We start from the raw sequence: 19,288 nt of genomic DNA, 5'->3' as shown, positions 1-19,288 counted from the left end.
CATGGCTGGGCTCGATGTAACACGATCTGTACAGAGATGGCTGGTTACAACATCCTAATTGCCACGACTTTTTCCCTCTGATACACAGATTCGTCTTCTCTTTTTCTCATTAGCCAGAAAGTGCAACGCCTTTTCTCATCCACAGAAGAAAGAGATGTGCTCTACACCAAGTTGTAAGTATACACCCAGTTCTTCCCTCCTGCCCCCCCACCCCCGAGTGAAAGAGCCAGCAGGCAAAGCAACCCCAAATCTAACAGGAGACAAAGGAAAATCCCTGCTGTCTTCTTGGAGGTGAACTGGATCAGTTCTGCTTCGTGAGTTGAGCTAATTTGTTTTCACGTCCAAAACCCAACATGTTCAGGTCTTTTAAAAAAACAACAGCAACACCCTGGTTCAGTCATTGTGTTGGCTGCATCCCAAATACAGGAGTCAAACTGATTTGCCACGCAAAATATTCAGCTACTGAACAAATGTCACAGAAAAGCAATGTAAACACGTTACTCTTGAAATCCAAGGTATTTGTGCGGTTGCTGAAGTTCAGAACTTTCAAGGACAGAGCAGAACAAAAGAAAACAGGGGAAAATATTTTCTGAATATATATTCAGAAACCCTTAAGTAGCAGCAATTTGACCCAACGTTGCTGAAGGATTGGGGAATTGGCTATGAAATGCTCACTTGAGAAACCGAAGGATGGCACTTTCCAAGTACATCACAACAGAGACAAGATGAATTAATCCCAGAGTGGAAACATTTCTTATTCCAATTAATGCCCATATCTATGGGGGAGTTTTTCCCCCTCCCATAAAGGCCCATGGTGAAGCTATATGTCAGTGTTTCTCAACCTTGGTAGCTTGAAGATAGATGGTTCAACTCCCAGAATCCCCAGCCAGCTTCAAGCTTCCAAGGTTGAGAAACACTGCTATAGGTCAACATGTCCCCTGCATCTCAACACCTGATAAGGTTCTTGGGCGGTAAGACACAAAACCTCTGACGCTCCTTGGAACAACGGAGAACAAAAATTATGCGAAGCCGTCACTCTGTGAAACCACAACTCGTCTTACAATCGGACTCCGATTCTCCTTAGCTTTACAGCAGAGGTCTTCAAACTTGGCAGCTTTAAGACTTGTGGACTTCAACTCCCAGAATTCTCCAGTCAGCTATGCTGGATGGAGAATTCTGGGAGTTGAAGTCCACAAAGCTGCCAGGTTTGAAGATCTCTGCTTTACAGGCCAGCCGAAGGTTGTAAATCCAAGGACAGGTGGTATAAAGTTATTTCTTTTTTTTTCATCACCGCTGTGAATGATTGCTAAGTGAGGCAGTCGCTAAAAGAGGACTACCTATGTTCAGAAGCCATTTCACATAGATCAACATCATGATTCCCCCACCTCCTTTGCATTCTTGGATCAAGAGGGCGAGAAATACACGAAGGCCGTGTTCAGTGAAGTCAGCCTAGAAAGTCATTTCTGGGCTTATCAACTTAAAGCTCCATTTTTTTCTTCCTGCGGTTGCCAGAGATTTTTTTAAGAGAAGGATTGGGATGAAGTATGAAGAGAAGCTGCTGAATTTCCAGCTAAAATTGGCTGTACAGAGTAACAAGGTGATAGAACGTGTAGGCCGGTGGCAAAGGCAACCGTCACTCAAAAATAAAAAAAAAAATAGCTGGGATGAAAATTCCTCCTCCTCGGTGAATATTCTACTCTAGCTTTCCTTTCTGCAAAGCAAGGCTATGGCCGATGTTGCAAGGTCCCTGCAGCCCCCTTTCTGGGGATGGGGGGCCCTGTATTGTGGTTGTTATTTGGCTGAAGAGGAACGAACTTCCAGCCTGTTTCCTTCCTTTCCAGATGGAATTGTGGGCTTGCTTCAATTTTTTTGGGCCGGACATTTTACTTCCCTTCTCACCAGGATCGGTGGATAGCAGTCTGCTGCTAAAATAAAGGGGAGTGCAGGGCTGCATTTTGAAAGTAGATGTACTTTTTTTTTTTTCTAAAAGCCACCGTCAAAAGTCGGCTGGATAAATCAAGGGCATTCAGGAGGACCCCTTTTGCTAGAACACCATTTGCTGTTTTCATGCCTGTGACAGCCTGCACTAGATGCTTGTCCCTGCAGTTTATGGCCCTTATTGTGAGAGTCCATGCAAAAACTTCCGTTTATTTGTATCCTGCCTTTTTATTATTTTTACAAATAACACAAGGCGTCGAACATAGCCAAGACACCTTCCTCCTCCTATTTTCTCCACAATAACCCTGTGAGGTGGGTTGGGCTGAGAGGGAGGGACTGGCCCAAAGTCACCCGAGCAACCTTTCATGCCTAAGGCAGGAGTAGAACTCACCACCATCTCCTGCTGACTGGACCAGTCACCCAGGCAGCTTTCCTGCCTAGAACTCCCAGTCTCCCGGTGATTGGCCCAAAGCCACCCACATGGCTGTCATGGCTAAGATGGGGCTAGAACTCACCGTCTCCTGTTTTCTAGCCTGGTGCTTAACCACCAGACCAAACTGATTCGTTACGGACCTTCATATTTGCATTGGCTGCCATCCAAGCCCTTTGCTCCTTCCTTGTCCTTGTGGAGAATCAAAAACTGATTTGCACAGATACACAACCTGCATTGTTCACCTCTGAGCTCCCAAAGTTGGGGAAAGAACTGAATGAGCCACCAGGAAAGGTATATTTTAAAAAAATAAAAAATAAACAACTTTCTGGTTTCCAGAGCACCTCAGCAAAACAGTTGCGTTAGCCCATCCTTACCTTCAGGGAATCAAAGCAGGCGATAACGCGTCCGTTTTCCACGTGGCAGCTCCGGGAAGGGTGGGCAAACTTGCACTCTGTGTCAGAACGAGAGCAGGTTCCTCGCTGGAACTCCCGACAGACTTCCAGCGTCAGCCATTTTGTGTCACGGACCAAGGAAACGTTCAGCGCCATATTTAAAAAACTGCCCCCAAAAGGGGGTAAAAAGGAAAGGAAAAGGGGAACACGACGTTCTTCGGGTGAATACTAATGATTTCTTTTGAAGAAAGGGAAAATGTCTGTGTGTGTGTGTGTGTGTGTATGTGTGTGTCGGGGGGATTTCTTTATCAAAAGGAAATTCAAGTTAAAAATGTGAAGAAATAACTTTGTTGCTTTGGTAAAATTTCTATTCGTCAGCACTTAGGTTTCATCGAACTCAAATTATGCTTGTCGAAAAGAAAAGGTTAAACTTTTAGCCAATCATAAAATAGAAATCTCATCAGAATTAACTAAAAAAATCAAATTAGAGGCCAGCTCCTAAAAGTGCAATTGTCAAAGTTAAAATAGAAATGTTATATATTTATATATGTTTTTATATATATGTATATATGTATATGTATATATATATATTTATGTATATATATATATATGTAATGTTTTGTGCCACTGCCAAAATTATTTCAAAACAACTCGCTTTCCTCTGTTACTGCGTCCTCACAGGTTTCTGTGCTCTCAAGTTATGGGTTTCCACTATCCTCCCACAAAACCAGATCAGTCCAAGAAAACGCAGCTGCAAGGGTACAGGCTGAGGGAATGGTTTTTGTTGCTTGGCAGAAAAGAAACCTTTAGCAAGTTTCTATCCTTTCATCCTGTGCCTGAAACATTTGCAAAAGCTGCAAGTGTTAATACCACTGGTGGAAGAAAAGTTTCTCTTTTTTTCCCTCTCTCTATTTCCTTCCTCTTGTGTTTTTGTCTTTCTTCTTCGTTTCTTTTTTGTACAGGATCGAGTTTGTTACATAGTTGGGAAGAAAAAGGGGGCACAAAGATGACCGAGCGAACCGAATGGGAAAAGGTGAGGGAAAAGACAAGTGATGGCGGTTGAACGGCTGGTCGAGATGTCCCACACGCACCGAGCAGCGATAGAGGGGGGCTTCTTTCCAAAGAAGGGGGCGGGCAGAAGGGCTCGAAGGCGGCTGTGAGTCGTGGGCGCTCTCGATCCCCTTCGGAGTGCAGGTGAGGGAAAGCCCAAGTCGGGGGTCGAAGCAGCTGTAGCGATGCCAGTTTCAAGGAAGGCACTTTTCAGCGACCTGTGGGGAGGAGAAGAAACAGCAGCTCAGCCAGGAGGGAGCCTCATGTGCCCAGATCCTACCCAGAGAAGCCCCTGGACAAACCGCTCCATCTCAAATACGGCCACTGTCTGATTACCAGTCTTTTTCTTTTTTTAATTGCAAAAAAAGAGGAGAAATAGGGAGGAAAAGAGAGAGAGAAGGGCATTTCCTACCAGAAGCTGCACATGGTAAGGAGGAAGCAGCCAATTGCGGTTCTCCTTGCAACCCAATGTCTGGGCAGACACCCAATAGAGGACCTTGTTCCATATTTATCTCATCCTGGCACACATTGGCTCGCGTTTCCCCAGCTGGTTCATGGTCCCCTCCTCCTCCCTCTGTCCTCTGTGTCACTGATGGAAAATGCCTCTGCCGGCTGACCCGATGGACAATCACCCCCCCCCCCCAAACCCAGGGCCAATGCACCTGCAAGGAGCCTCCAGACTGCCTGGCCCACACCCAAATATGCTCCTGGCACGCAGCAGGGTTGCCATCACCAGGGCTTCTCCTGAGCCCTGCAAACACGCTGGAAACAGCTCCTGTTTCCTGACGCCTCCCCTCCCCGTCACCCACCCACATCCAAACCCATAATCCAGAGGGGGGGGAGAATGGCCACAGATTGGAGTTGGACAAAAAAAAAAATTGGGTGGGGAAGCCGTGACGTCATCAAAGACAAAGGAAACGGCAACTGCCCTTTGGGGATGGGGTGGGTGGGGGAAGCTGCTGCTGGCTTCTACAACCTCGTTTGTTGACGGAGAGCCTGGGCATCAAGACTCCAATAACCATTATGCCAGCCATCCTCTATTTCACATTTAATGCCTTCCCGCTGAAGACGAAGTTTCAGGAGAACTAACAAGGTCTTTCCTTCATTAAATGGCACCACCCCCCTCCGCCACTTTCCTGGAAAAGCCAGCACAATGACTGGCTGAAATTTCAGCCGTGTCCAGGAGAGAAAGGACTGTTTCTTTTCTTGTTTAAAAAAACCCTAACCTTTGGAACAGCTGGATTTTTCCCTCATACAACCATGAATTCAGGTTCTTCTCTCAACACGACTTACACAACTTTGGAGGGCAGAAACAGCCGTTGTTTCTCGGTAATTCTCCTCCCCAAGCACAGGGCTTCAGAAAGCCTGGCTGAACTGTCCTGAGGACCAATCTCTCTCCCCAGACATGAATAATAGCACCATCCTGATGTGCAGAACTCCCAGGTGTGACGATTGTGGCTGGAAGGGAATCCCACCTGCACCCACTACTATTCCTCCCCTTCCCAGTCACTCCTCGCCTGGCCTGAAAAGGTAAGGGCGACAGCAGGTGACAGAGAAGCAGCTGGGGCAGAGACAGAGAGATAGAGAGACATAGAGAGATACAGAGAGGGAGTCATGTGACTGGTGGAAGTGAGTGACGTCGAGATGGCCACGCCCACCCAGGTTTTGTGGCTCCCGGTGTTTTCTTTTCTGTGGGAAACGGGTCCAAATGGCTCTTTAAGTGTTTAAGGTTGCAGACCCTTGCTCTGGAGCAATTCCCAGAAGGCCGAGATGTTTACATCGTTGGACAAGCAGAGCAGAACACGGACATGACTACCCCGAGGGTCCCAGTCCATGCTCTGGAGCCCTAGTTTCTCCCAGATCCTCCAGGGAGCTCAGGACAGTGAGAAGCCAAAAGACAGCTGGACTGCAGCAGGAAAGTTCAGGGATGGTGCCAGTCAAGATGCCTATCAGTGCAGATACCGATGCCCGCAAAGACAGCTTGAGATCTCCAATGCCTTCTCAAGGGGTCCGCCACCACAACAGATTCCAACTGGTCGAAGAGCCATTATTATCTGTTCCCCACAGCTACCAGTTATGCTGACCTTCCCACAGACCTGATGTGATAAGACGGTGAGAACCTTTGAAGACAAAATGGCTGATCTGGGCAGAGGAAGCAGCCCATCTGGTGTACCTCGATTTGGACCAAATGCTTGTAATTGTCTGCCTTTTCCTCACCTTGGCTCATTGCAGCAACCTGAGGATGGGGACTGGATGAGTCCTCAGAGGCATGAATGTCCCAAAGGTGCTTTTTTCCAAGAGGCAACTGCACATCATTATTTCTTTGAAGACATTTTACTTCTCATCCAGTCAGAACTGAAGAAGCTTCTTCAGTTCTGACAGGATGGTGGGGAATGGAAGGATTATACTCCTTGCAGATAGCTGGTCATTTACATTCCTTTAGAGAGTCACTGAGGCCACTTGGAGGTTCATCTGTGTCCTCTGGGTTATCTGGGTTACCTGAGTGGTGCAAATGGGTGTGGAGCCTTCTTGGAACTGTTGAAAGGACTGTGTTGTAGACAGGAGGTAGATGATGTCGTATCCCTCCCGTTAAGAGAATTTTGACACAGATGGCCTCTTCGACCCCTCTTTCAAACCAGCGGTCCTCTCTGTCGAAAATGTGGACTTTGTTGACTTGAAAAGAGTGGCCTGTGTCTTTTAAATGTAGGTGGAATGCTGAAGCTAGTCCTGATGTGTTTGTTCTTCTGTCTGCAAGGAGTATAAATCCTTCCATTCTCCACCATCCAGTCAGAGCTGAAGAAGCTTCTTGGATGAGAAGCGAAACGTCTTCAAAGAAAAACCAGAAAGTCCAGTTGCCTCTTGAAAAAGCACCTTTTGGACATCCATGACCTGGATGAGTGAGAATCTCCCTAGACATGGAGGCGAATCCATCTCGGTGGGCTGATGGGAGTAATATCACCAACCTTAAAGAAGATAATAACCTTTTGAAGAACTCCTCAGCAGATCCAGAGGACCGTGCCAATTACTGCCTGATCCTAAACACTCCATTTTGGGATGGTGGGTGGGGGAGAGGAGGCGAGTCTATGCAGCCGGCAAACATTCTTGAGGACATAAGGTTATCCTGGCGCTTTTCGATCTAGGTTTAGGCCTGGTTTGGAGAGACACTCGGGCACAGTCAACCATCTGATGGATGCTCTCTTGTGGGAGAGGGACAGTAACGCACGATTCATCACCTTGAAGGTTCTGGCGCTACTTCTTTCCATCCAGTACATGAGGAGAGGGGTGGAGAGTTGGGAAGCAAGTGGGCGCAGCTCGGCAAACAAGCCACAACAGGCTGTCATATGAGTTGGAATGAGGTGGAATTCTTCTAGGAATCACACCCATTTAAAGCAAAGCAAGAACTGGGCAGCTTTTGACTGAGAGGCGGCTTCTCGGCTGAATCAGAATCCATGGTTGAAGGTCCTCTCCGAGCCGTCTACAAACTATCAGGCCCTTTCACAACTCCTTTCACAACTCCTAGGATTCCCAGCTAGCGACTTCGGCTCAGGATGATGGATGCTGTCACTTCAATTCATCCAGAGGACCTCAAGCTCTAGAAGCTGGCTGCTAAAATGTTTAAGAAACCCATGGAGCATTAATTGCTCAATGACATCAGGATGCTCAATGACACACAATTCACACGAAGGTGAAAGAGGGAGGCACATTCAGACTTGCAAGCTTCTGTTAGTAGACCAGTTCTAAGTCTAGAACCCTCTACAGTTAGACCTTGACTTGCAACAGTTCATTGAGTGACCAATCAGTTATAATGGCCCTGACAAAAGTGACCGCTTTTCACACTTACGACCGTTACGGCATCTCCATGGACACATGATCAAAATTCAGATGCTTGGCAACTGACTCATATTTATGACGGTTGTGGTGTCCTGGAGAGGGTCACGTGATCCCCTTTTGTGACCTTCTGACAAGCAAAGTCAATAGGGAAGCCAGGTTCATGTAACGACCTTGCAACCAACTTAATGACTGCAGGAATTCACTGGCCATAGATAGCTGACACCAATTTTTAAAGATGTGTTTCCTTTTCCTTATTAAGATTAAAAATGTGAATTGGCGGGAGGGGCTGTCTGACTCTGTTTTCATAAATCACACTTTTGGCCGGGCTCAAGACATGTTTACTTGACTGTTGCCTTGACAGCAGATTTTTCTTCTGTCCTTCAAGGCCATCTCCACATTCCCTGCCTACTTGCCGGGGAGGGGAAGGCCCAAGTCACATCTGTTGTGCACCGCCATTCAGGGGTCAACAAAGGAAGGGTAATTAAAAAAAGTTAACTGAACAATGAAGACATTGTGCCAAGTTAACCTTCCTTTCCCTCTCAGATCCACCTCCTACGTTTTGAGGAATCTCCCCAAGAGAGAATGAAGTGCAGTGGTTTTAGCAAAACTAAGCCGCTGGCATGCAGGGCAGCCGGGAGCTTGGGTTAGTGCCCAGCAATTGAGGGGCAAAGAGAGATCACGTAGAAGTGTCTGGAGAAAACAGTAACAACCCCTTTTCTCTCGCCTCGTTGCTAGAAAACACATTCCGACTTCAAACCAAAGGAGCTACTCTATTAACACAAGGACTTCACAAGATGGATAGACACTTTGAATACTTCTCCGTGGACATTCTGTACCCAAATGCTTCCCCTCTCCAAGGAAGTTTACTTAATTTAAAAGGTAAAGCTTGGCAACCTATGAAAAAGAAAAACACCGTCGCTTGTTTAACCTGGCCCTGCCCCAAAGATGCCTGTGCCTGAAACGGTCGTTCAAAGAAAATGGCCAGAGGATGCCAAAGGTATGGACAGAGTGGTCAACACTAGAGCGACGGCCTTAAGCCTTGTCCCGCTTGGTTGACTGCGAGGAGCTTTTCACAGAGCTGCCCTTGCAGACCACTCAAAAGTTACAACGGGTCCAGAATGCAGCAATTTGTGGCAGTCCAGAGTTGTTTAAGACTCCTATAAATCTTTAAAATAAATTATTTAGGTTATTTGAAATCTGGGGAATCAGCTGGGTGGGGGGACCCTAAGAAATGTGCATCTTGTTAAAATGCAACTGCCAATGACTGTTGACTTTCCCTGGTTTAGAAATCCTTGCCTCTCTGGTTGCAAGATACCATTCAGCCTGCCGTGACTTCTGCCTAACAATTATGCCCAGCCTGGCCAAGCGTTTCGCCCACAAGGAGGAAGTGCTGCCCTATGGACCTTTTTCGTGGCTGGCACAGCCATGGGGCCAAACGACACCCTTCATTTCAATACAGCAGATTCCTAGGCTGTTGTGAAGTGCTACGCAAGGATCCTGCTGGAAAATAAAAACAAACCACACTAGGCCCTGAAGTCAGTTTGTTTAGAAGCTGACCTGACTTTAATTCTAAGCCACCGTCTGCCTTGAATGAAGCAAACCCACAATCTGCTAGAACAAAACAAAATGCTGGCATTCCCTGCTCCCGGCTGCTTAAGAGAAAGAGGATCAATTCCCATCCGTGCATATAACCATAAATTATGGGTAAGAATTCCCAGCCTCAGATCTTTGACCACTGGGGTAACCATCAAAATGGTCATAATAATTGAAAATTAAAAGCTCATCCAACCCTCAAAAATCTTGCAACATTCCAAACCAGAGCCCCCAAATGTCACGATTTTGCAACTTTGGGCCATTGGTAATAGATAATTAAATGTTTTAGAATTGTAAGGGTCCCCCAGAGGCCATCCGGAGGTGCCATGTTTGCCCCACGGCCAGAAACAAAGCAGCACGAGGGAGTGGTGTTCTCCTTCCCACAGACCTCAGCACAACTCTAACCAAGGAACATTTTTCCAACTCCCCCCACCCTAAAGGCACATTTCAAATTCTGAAGGAGATTCCTGGCTCACCAAACTCACCAGCCTGGTGTGCTCATCATGAAAGAAGAACTATGGCCTGGCCATTAAGAGGAAAGCAATCTCTCAGTAACATAAACAGTGAAACAATCGCCGGACAACGGAATATTCAGCAGAACAAAAATGACCCCAATTACGGCCGTTTTTAAAAGCTCCCAAAAGCAAGAACTTGGGAGCAGGCAGTCCCGAGTGGTAGAGCTGCAAGCCAGGGGGCAGCAGCCAACCCAAACTCCCATCCTGCAGGAAATGCCACAATTGCGACACTTGTTTATGACCGCAGCGTTGCGAACATTGGAAAGCTGAAAACGACTGGGGGGGGGGGGAGAGAGAGACCAAACACATGGGCAGTGGGTTCCCAGAAAGGACAGATGTTGGGCACCCCATGCCTGTCCCAGCCAGGAGAAAGTTGAGCTCTGGGAACGGGCACAGCTTGGGAGGGGAGGGGTGAACTGGCATCCCCGATGCAATTCCCTGAAGGCAGAATGAAATTTTTCAGGCAAATCTATCCAGGCCTAGGACACAATGTCTCATTCAAGAGCCAAGGTTTTTTTTTTCCTCCCTCTTGCAAAATAGTATTATTGCTATAAATTAAGGTTTGCTGGATGAAGGTGGCCCATAACAATAGCAGGACAGTATCCCCCAAAACGTGGCCGAGGTCCTTCAGCCTCCAGCCTTTTTTGATCAGCTCATTCACTTATCGCTTCCTCCCCGAAATGCAGACCTTTCCTTATCAGATGAAATCCAAACATTTGTTTTTCACGGAGCTTTCGGAAAGCCTGCTAATGACTTTTTACAGGCTCATAAAAATAATGGGAAGGGGAAAAAAAATATTTCTGAGCACTGAAAAATGCTGGAACGGAACTTGGAAAAATGCCTTTGGGATGGGATTTCTGGCCCAGGTGTAGATGAGGGAGAAATTCTTCTCCGAAAGGGGGAGAAAAATATGAGGATCTTTCTGCATCAACTCCTATCCTGAAGAATCTCTATAGGCGGCTTCTGCAGCAACAGAATAGCTAACAAGAGTTGAAAGGGAGGGACCTTGGAGGCCTTCTAGTCTAGCCCCCTGCTCAAGCATATACCATTTCAGACAAGTGGCTCTCCAGTCTCTTCTTAAAAACCTCCAGTGTTGGAGCACCCACGACTTCTGGAGGTAAACTGTTCCGCCGATTGTTCTCTGTCAGAAAATTTCTCCTTAGTTCTGATCTCTAACAGTTTGAAAATTGAGTGGTCTCCCTTCCAAAAAAGAGACCATCACCTGACACAACAGCAGATATCACTATATCCTGGGGCATTTTTGCCACTTACTTCATTTGCTATAGTTCACTTTTGTTTGTTTTTATGTTTGGGTCCTGCTGCCCTTGGAGAGAACTACAGAAGTGGAATTTGACGGGGTTTCTCTCCACGGTGGCATTTACAACGTGCATAAAACACGGCAGGGTAAAAGGGAAGAAACGTATCTGTTCCTGGGCAATTTCTCCAGTATACTAAACACAATTTGTTCTTACGCAACGGCTGCCTTGTGCAGCTGCCAAGGTTACTGAGACCTTGCTTCATCTGCTTGCTGCAGGAGACACACTGCACAAGTTTTGACTTGTGTGCAGGGATGTATTTTTCCATGTGTTTTCTCCAACCATGTAGAATTCCCACTTAGACCATGAATTTCAGTCAGTATCCTGTATCCAGAGCTGGAGGCGGGAAGGAGAAGAACAGTGCAGGAAAATGAGGAAGAATCAAACTCCTGGAGGAGGCCAAGATGCAAGTCAAGAGTTTGCAAGATGATAGTTAGATGAGTACTGCCACCCTGTCTTCCAGCGCATTACCACTTCATATGACTCTAAACATCTAAAATTAGGCCAACAGAAAAGGCCTGAGACTTTGCTGTCCCAACTTCCCCATCTACGTCCCAGTGGGAAATCCCTCCTCAAAATTCCCTTTGGAGCCTGCATAAATCAGCTTTTCCCCAAGGCCAGGAATCCCAATCTTGCTAGGAAGGAACAGTAAACAGTCCCTTCCACCTTCCGCCATGCCTGTTTCCAGCCTTCCAAACTTTTAAAACTTGGCTGGAGGGCTCCCACTTCAGATAAAGTCGGAGAAGATCAAAGTTCTTCCTTTAAGAAAAAACACGTTAAAAATCTTAAAAACCGGAGATACAGAATATAGGTTTTCTGTTTTAAAAATCTTAAATGAGTTGACGGCCTTAAAAAAAATATAATCACGAAGGCTCTTGTTCCCATTCTTCTGAAAGCAGCCAGGTTGGGGAAGTGAGTGTGGTAGCTCACCATTTCCGAATCCTATTTTCTAAAAGGGGAACTTGGTTTTAGCTGCTTCATCATGGCTAACAAGCTCTGAAGGATCGCTCTTCCCACCTCGTAGACAAACTTTTTCACTTCATTTTTAAAGCCACCCCCATGATGAATTTATTTGCAGAAGCACTGACTTTCGGACATTGTAGCAGTGCTTGCTAGTCAAATTCTCCCCCAGATTTCAAAGAACGTTTTAACAACCCAGTGTTTTTCAAGCTTGGCAACTTTAAGGTGTGTGGACTTCAACTCCCAGGATTCAACTTTTGGAAGTGGAAGTCCACACACCTTAACGTTGCCAAGATTGAGAAATGCTGGTTTAAACTATCTCCCCTGGTTTAGAAAGGACCAATTGAGATTCTGCACTCAATTGGCCCTTCTTTCAGACCATCTGCCCCATATATATTTTATGTTTAGTAGTTGACTTTTGCAAATATTGTCCTTGAAAGACATACCAGATCTTTTTCTGGGGCAGAAATGACAGAGGAACGTGGGGTGTGATTTTCATCCACCCAGAATCACAAAACCATGGTCCCAAAGGGGAATCTGAAATTCCTTTGGTGATCTTCTGAGCCGTAAGCAAGACAAGCTAGCCATTATGGCTTTTTAACAAACTGGGATTAAACAACCTGGGTTATCGCACCGAGACCTGTTATGTGTATGGATGGATAACATGGACCTGTTATGTGTATGGATGGATAACATGGACCTGTTATGTGTATGGATGGCAGAAACTAGTAAATACATTTGGACAGCACAAATGCTTTTTCCCCCCAAAGAAACATCCCCAGTCTTGGTATAAGTCTCCCCTACTATTGAAAGTTGAAATCTATTTTTTTCTACCAAGAATTATATTTTTATTCAAGCATACCTGATACATAGCTGTGATTGGGGGATGTGCCCACCGTGCATATTTTCTACTGCCCCATTCATCCAAGCCTCACATGCAAAATTAAAAAAAAAATAATAATCTGAAAATGAAAACGAATCCTCAAGGATTCTTTCACTCAGCCTGCACCCAAGCCCATGTGATTCCACATGACTGAATACAAATTGTTCTACTCTGCGCTTTGCACAATTCCTGTCGTCCAACAGCAAGGGCGTTTCAAAGAAGAAGAAAAAAAGGGGGGGATGGGGAGAAAACTTTTGGGCCATAAATAGCGGGTCAACATTTTTTTTGCCCAATTAAAGTTGGAGGCTATCTATTTTTTTTTTAAAAAAAAGAAAAGTTTAGTAGTAGTAAGGAACATACTGTACCCAACCGTCAGATTTATGCTAGCTGAACAGAAGAACATTCACAGAATGGCTACATGGAAAAACACATCGACTTCTCATCCAAACAGACTGTGAACAGGAAGTTGAAAGAGAGAGAGAGAGAGGAGAGAGAAGAAATTAAGCAGCTCCACTCTTGCATGTTACAAAACAAGTTCACCAAACCAGCATTTCCTGTCACTAGCTGCATTTGTTCCCCATGGTGTAGAGAAACTGCCGCATTTGGTGTCTGCGTGTGCATATTAATTCTTCTTTTTAATTGTCCGAATGCAGGGAAATCGCAAGAGGAATCTGACTTTGGCTTTTCTTAGAGAAGGAACACAATGAATTGCTTTCCAAGCAATGGCAAAAAGTGGGGGGTAAGGAAGGGACATTTACAACCCCCCCCAAGCCCCACAACTGCTCATGCCAACGGTGTAGCTCCACACATGGGCATTTGGCCTATGGTGCTGCACCCATTCCAGGCCAGGGCTTGGCGCTCCCTGCCAGACTCCCACTCAGAAAAAAACATGGAGGAGAGCTGGGTTGGGGACTGCCCTGGGAACTCTTTCTCCGACTCACAAACTTTATTAAAAGGCACTGGCACTTTCAGTAACACCTGCAAGTTGCTCCCAGGTCCTCTTGGTTTTTCGGCGGTTTCTTCCAGTGCCAGATCTGCCTGGAGCATGGTGGCACACACCCAGGAAAGAAAGAAAAATAATGCCCCCTCCCTGTCTTTCCCAACTTGACCCCCTCGCTCCTCCCAGCAGAAGCTGCTCTTCCTTCCCTGGCCTGCATCTCCGCAAACCCTTCCGTGGGCCTCCCGCTCTTGACACAGCCCAAGGTTTCAGCTTTGGCAGTGGGTGGTGAACTGGCGTTGGGGGGGAACGGGGGTGCCAAAAGCAGAACAATAAATGGCATTGGGCAAATGGCAGCCAGATTCGGTTGGGAGGGCTGCCAAAAATCCCCAACTCCTTTTGCAGGGAGGGAGGGAGGGAGGAAAGGCCCTCCCTTAGGAAAACCTGCCAGCCGCCCTTTGATCCACAGGCTGCTGGCAGAAAGGAATCCAGATCGGATTCCCATTCCCCTTGCGGCCACGCACAAGAGGCCGGGTGAGCCACTGGATCACACACCCACACCCAAGGTGCATTCAGCCCTCTGGGCATGGAGTGACCCACTCTCTCCCCATGCCGTAAAAGCAGTTCCTTCTTCTGCCAGGGGTGAACGGAGTCACGTCTGTGCCGGATTTCCCCAATAGAGCACTTCAGGGATGTCTTTGACCACCATGGCTGAGGATGCTGGGAACTGGAGTCCCAACCCATCAGGAAAGAACCAGCAGGCACTGGAGAACGGTGATCCTAAAAAGGATCTGGAGAGAACCCGGCAGATCCTAACTTTTACTCACCATTTCTTTCCCTTCCCCTGATGGAGGCTTAAACGGTTTGTCCAGACAAGCCTAATATGGGAAGCCTTATGGATTCGCAAAACCAGCTCTGCCTCTCTCTCAGCCGTGCTGTCCTCTCTCCTTCCTGTGTTTTAAAGACCTTGCAGGAGGACAAAAGGTGACTAGGCTGTCAGGTAAAATAATGGCAGCCTGGCAAAGGAAAGTTGACGGGGTTTGCCCATCAGAAACAGCTCAAGAGTAGAGATATGTCCTTTTTTTTCTCTTTCATTTCTGCATCGCATGCCATATGTATGGTATTTATTTTATTTTTTATGTTTTTCAACATTTTTTATTGAATATTTTTCATGATTTTTATATATTTGCTTTTTTACTGCAGTGTTGTATGCCACTCAGTCATTTTTTGTGAGATAGACGGCCATATAAATTTAACAGCTATAATAGGCTGAAAGAGAACAAGTTGGGAGATTCGATTAGTTTTTCTGGATTCCAGAGACGGATTCAGAGATTCAACTAAATCAGTTTCAAATGCTGCTTTTAAAGCCAACCCTCACACATCCCTAACTCATATAGACACAATACACAGACAGACAACCTAATTCTTTGTTTACCAAGCTCGATAAAGCCTCAAAACAATGCCTGCTTTTGATAGATGATCACAATTATGCTAATAAGCTGGGTCCAGAACATGACAAAAAAAAAACCTATTAGATGTAGTTTGCAATTACATCCACAGCTATTAAGCATTTTCTCACTTTTTTCTTGCCAATGTGAAAAGTGTGTTGAATGTTTTGCTCATAATATACACAGCCAACGGTGCACATACTTCACATCTAAATGGGGAAAGCAGAACTTCTTCTAACAGGTAACAATTTTACAAACTCTACCCTCAGCCTTACAGAGTCACACACCACCTGGATGTCACTTTGGGGAGAAACTCACACACTATGCGAGAGTTCACCATGGAGGCTAAGGAACTTAAAATGCATTACTATTATCAGCGGAACTTGAATATTTTGGATGCCAAAGCTGTTTTTTAATTGTGGCTTTTGCTTCTCAACTTTACTTTACATATCCTGGCAGAAGACTATTTGAATACTGGTTATTTATGTGACTGTCTGGATTTAAAGATGCAGCTCACCATATTTTCTTTTCCCAATAGGGATAGAAACGCCTCTTAATGTGACGCATCTTCTGGCATAAAGGCAGATTGTTTCTCACTCAGAAAGACAGCTTGCGTCCGCTTTGAAATTTAATAAAACAATATTCATGCCCCTGAAAGCCAGTGGCAGGCCTTAGATATGGGCCTGACTTGTAAGCATGTCAGAAGAATGGTGCTTAGATCCTAGACACCAGACTAGGCGTGGTCTCGTCCAAAAGTGTTCAGATCGAAAGGCTCTTTTTCTGAGCAATTCTGGGTCCTCTCTCCACCTGAAGCTTCTGGGTTTAGGAGCCATGTGCCATGATAATCCCCATGCAACTTCCTCTGGATTCTGCATCAAGTGACAATCTCCCCAGATGTAATGCAGCAGCTATGGCCATCGGCTGTGTCCAAACTGAAAGCTAAGGACGAAGGAGCCCAAGGAGAAATCTGCCTGCCCCAGCCTTCATTAGCAACTGACTGCCGCAATCTCTGGTGCTTGAGGGCTCTTCTACCCAGGGGAAATAAAACCTGGCCCAGATCAATCAGAATGTGACTTCCTCATCAGGCCTCGTAAGTTAAGTCAATAGCAGCCTAACTTGTTTCTAACTTCCCAAAGTTTCCTGGAAATATTCTACAACCAATCACCTATGACTTATGTGGCACTGCACAAAGTCAGAGGGAAGGTTAAGCTTCCCACCCTGGCTGCCAAGTAATATTTTCAGCAGTTTCACAGTCGCCCAAGCCTCATGTTAACGTCCACGTGGCCACCTGAAAATCTGCTGATCTGCCCTCTGCTTTTTTTGTCGAGGCAAACCCAATGGCACACTTCCCAAAAATTTATGTCTGATACTGAGCGTATGGAAAATTAGCCCACTCACCTCTAATGACTTCCTTCAAGATTACCCTTAATTTTACATCCAACTGGAACTGCCCTTTTCCCAAATTCCTCCTACAGTTTATTAAAGCAATCCGTAAGAAGACCAAACTATTTATCTATTTGTTCCAGAGATGTTCAACCTGAAATGCTAGGATTGTGTCTGGCCAAAAGCTTATTCTGCAACTCCCAAGGATCTTCAAATATTGCCTTTTTTTTTTTAAAGCGGGGGACACAAAGGAAACTTGACTGCAGAATAATTCCTACCAACAACATCAATTTTCAATCAAGACTGAATGACAAGTAATTGAAAGAAAAATTCTGCATTTGTCTTGGCAGTGCCTAGGAAAGTCTGAAATGCAGGCACCCCCAATCCAAGGGTGCTGATCTTCTAGCCTTCTACATATGGAAGGCTAGAAGATCAGATGACTTCCAGATGTGGCTGACTACAATTCCCACAATTCCAGGGGGCCTTCTATTGGGTCATACTGGATGAGGGGAAAAATCTGTAGTCTAATGATGGCAAGGGATGCTCTCCAGAAACCTCAAAATGGCCCTGGACTGTGTGCAGAAGCTGGTTTACAGATGGCTAAAGCTGAGTTATGGCAACAACCAGCTGTAAACTTTCCCCTTATCAGCGAAGAGAGCCACCTCCCCTTTGGGACACTGAAACGCTATGAGAAAAAGCTTCAGGAAAGCTCTACCTTAACAGATAGATGGAGGCTCAACTGGAAAGTTTGTCTGCTTAAATCCTTGCGCCACAACAACTTTTTACATTAAAAAAACCTCGCAAGATTAGTTTTTCTCACCATGCATATGTATACATCCGGACTAGACTGTGTTATTTCTCTGTCATAGAATATATGTGGGTATAGGCATAATTTTGTATTTATTTTGTCATGTTTATGTAGTGTCTATGGTGGTGACCTTCCGAGAGCTGTATGCAACGAAATTTCAGTATGCCGATTAGCGTAGGTTCAAAGCAACAATAAAGTTATTCTAAGTGTGCTCACCAAACTGTAACGGGGGGGGGGGGACCGGCTTTCACCCTGGGGCTCCCCAGCTCTTCCCTAGCCACAGCCACCCTGGAGGGCATCCCATCCTCGGATCCATCACCGCAGTGCTGAGAAAGCACCTCTTGCCGATGCAGAGGGCGGGCAATTCAACCGGGGCCGCCTCCTCCACAAAACCCTCCCCAGGAGCCCATTTTAAAGCTTTGGGAAGGGGCAGGGTGGAGATGGGCCTTTTGGAGAGCTTGACTTCGCTCTACCCCTACCCAGGGGGATTTACTAATCGACCCCACTAGACACCCCTCTGGCTCCCACCAAAAGCATTTTTCATTGTTGTTCTTCTGCACTTTGCTTCCCCCCCCCACCCCCTTCTACAGTTTTATTTACCTTGGGAGCAAACCACCTGGCCGAAAGCGAACAGGGAGCTCCTGCAGGCCCAGGGAAAGAAGACTCCCCCCTTCTTCTTCTTCCTCCCTTGACCGACACCCCCTTCCCCAAGGAAGCCCAAGAAACCCGGGATCGAACCCGGAGAGGCAGAAGCTCCTGCTCCCTTCTGGGGGGAAGGAAGGAGAGAGCGCACAACCGTGGCCGAAGCAGCCGCATCTTTCGGGCCACCTGGCTCTCTCCGTCTCTCCCCCAAACACCTTCCCCCCCCCCCACAGGCACCTCTTTGAGCCCCTCTAGCTGGAGGAAAGGAGCGCGTTTGTCCCCGTTTGCCAACCCGGGTCTCTTTAGGGAGGAGGGGGCTTCTCCTCCCAAGCGAGCCGGGGGGGATCCTGGGAGTTGAAGTCCTCCCCCCTTCCCCCCCTCCCCTCGCGTCATCGGGGCCTCTGAGCAGGTGCAGAGCGCGCGGCCTGGCAGGAAGGCCCCGCCTGCCAGGCCTCCCTCCGTCCCGCCGTGAGTCAGCACCCCGCCCGGCCTCGCACGTGGGCCGGACTGTCTTCCTTACTTCTCCCCACCACCACACACACACACGCACTCCGGACCCCCCTTTGTCTCCAGGCAGACCGGCGGCGGAGGCCTCCAGTGCGCATGTCTCGGGGGCGCCGCGGTTGGGCCTCGCCGCCTGCCCTCGAGTGAGCCCGGCTGAGGGGAAAAGGCGGCCCGCCCGATGCGTGTCAGCGGCCAAGCCAGGCCCGGCCAGCGCCCTTGCTTGCCTACCTTGCGCGGCGCTCCGCTGCGGCTGCGGCTGCTGCTGAGGCGGCTGAGGGGAGCGAGGCGGCGGCGGCTGAGGCGGCGGGGGAAGCAGCTCTCCGCGGGCCCTGGAGGCGGGCTGGGGCTGCGGCGCGCGCCTAGCATGAGGGGCTCGTGCGGGCCGCCATCTTCGGAGGAGGCGCGGCGCAGCGAGGCGAGGCAGGCCGGGCCGGGCGAGGCGAGGCGGACGGGGCGGGGGGGGGGAGGGGGGAAGCCGCAGAGCCGCCCCCTCCCTCCCTCCCTCTTTTCCTCCCGCCCTCCTCCCGACGCGGCGGCGCCGCAGCAGCAGCAGCCAATCAGAGCGCGCCCCGCGGCCGGGCGGGGAACTCCCAACGCCGGGAGGGGGGAGGAGGAAGGGGCGGGGCGGGCGCGCGAGAGGGGGCGGGCAAGCGCG

At 47.6% G+C, this 19,288-nt stretch overlaps 1 protein-coding gene across 4 annotated transcripts in view; it reads right to left on the bottom strand.

Moving 5' to 3' along the window:
• Positions 1-19,152, bottom strand: part of MBNL3 (muscleblind like splicing regulator 3) — a 45,830-nt gene extending 26,678 nt beyond the window's left edge. For all 4 annotated transcript variants that reach the window (XM_034441667.3, XM_034441668.3, XM_034441669.3 and 1 more), the window contains exons 1-2: positions 18,862-19,152; positions 2,746-4,031 (exon numbers count right to left, since the gene is read on the bottom strand). In XM_034441667.3, coding sequence (XP_034297558.1) covers positions 2,746-2,919 — 174 coding nt within the window. In that variant the 5' untranslated portion in view covers positions 2,920-4,031; positions 18,862-19,152. The remainder of the gene's footprint in view (positions 1-2,745; positions 4,032-18,861) is intronic.
• Between the last annotated feature and the right edge of the window lie 136 nt (positions 19,153-19,288).

This window comes from Pantherophis guttatus, chromosome 12 (assembly GCF_059756535.1).
Source record: "Pantherophis guttatus breed Tessera chromosome 12, ASM5975653v1, whole genome shotgun sequence".
NCBI lineage: Eukaryota > Metazoa > Chordata > Lepidosauria > Squamata > Colubridae > Pantherophis > Pantherophis guttatus.
Note: the sequence above shows the minus strand (reverse complement) of the source record. Positions and strands in the feature narration are given on the sequence as shown.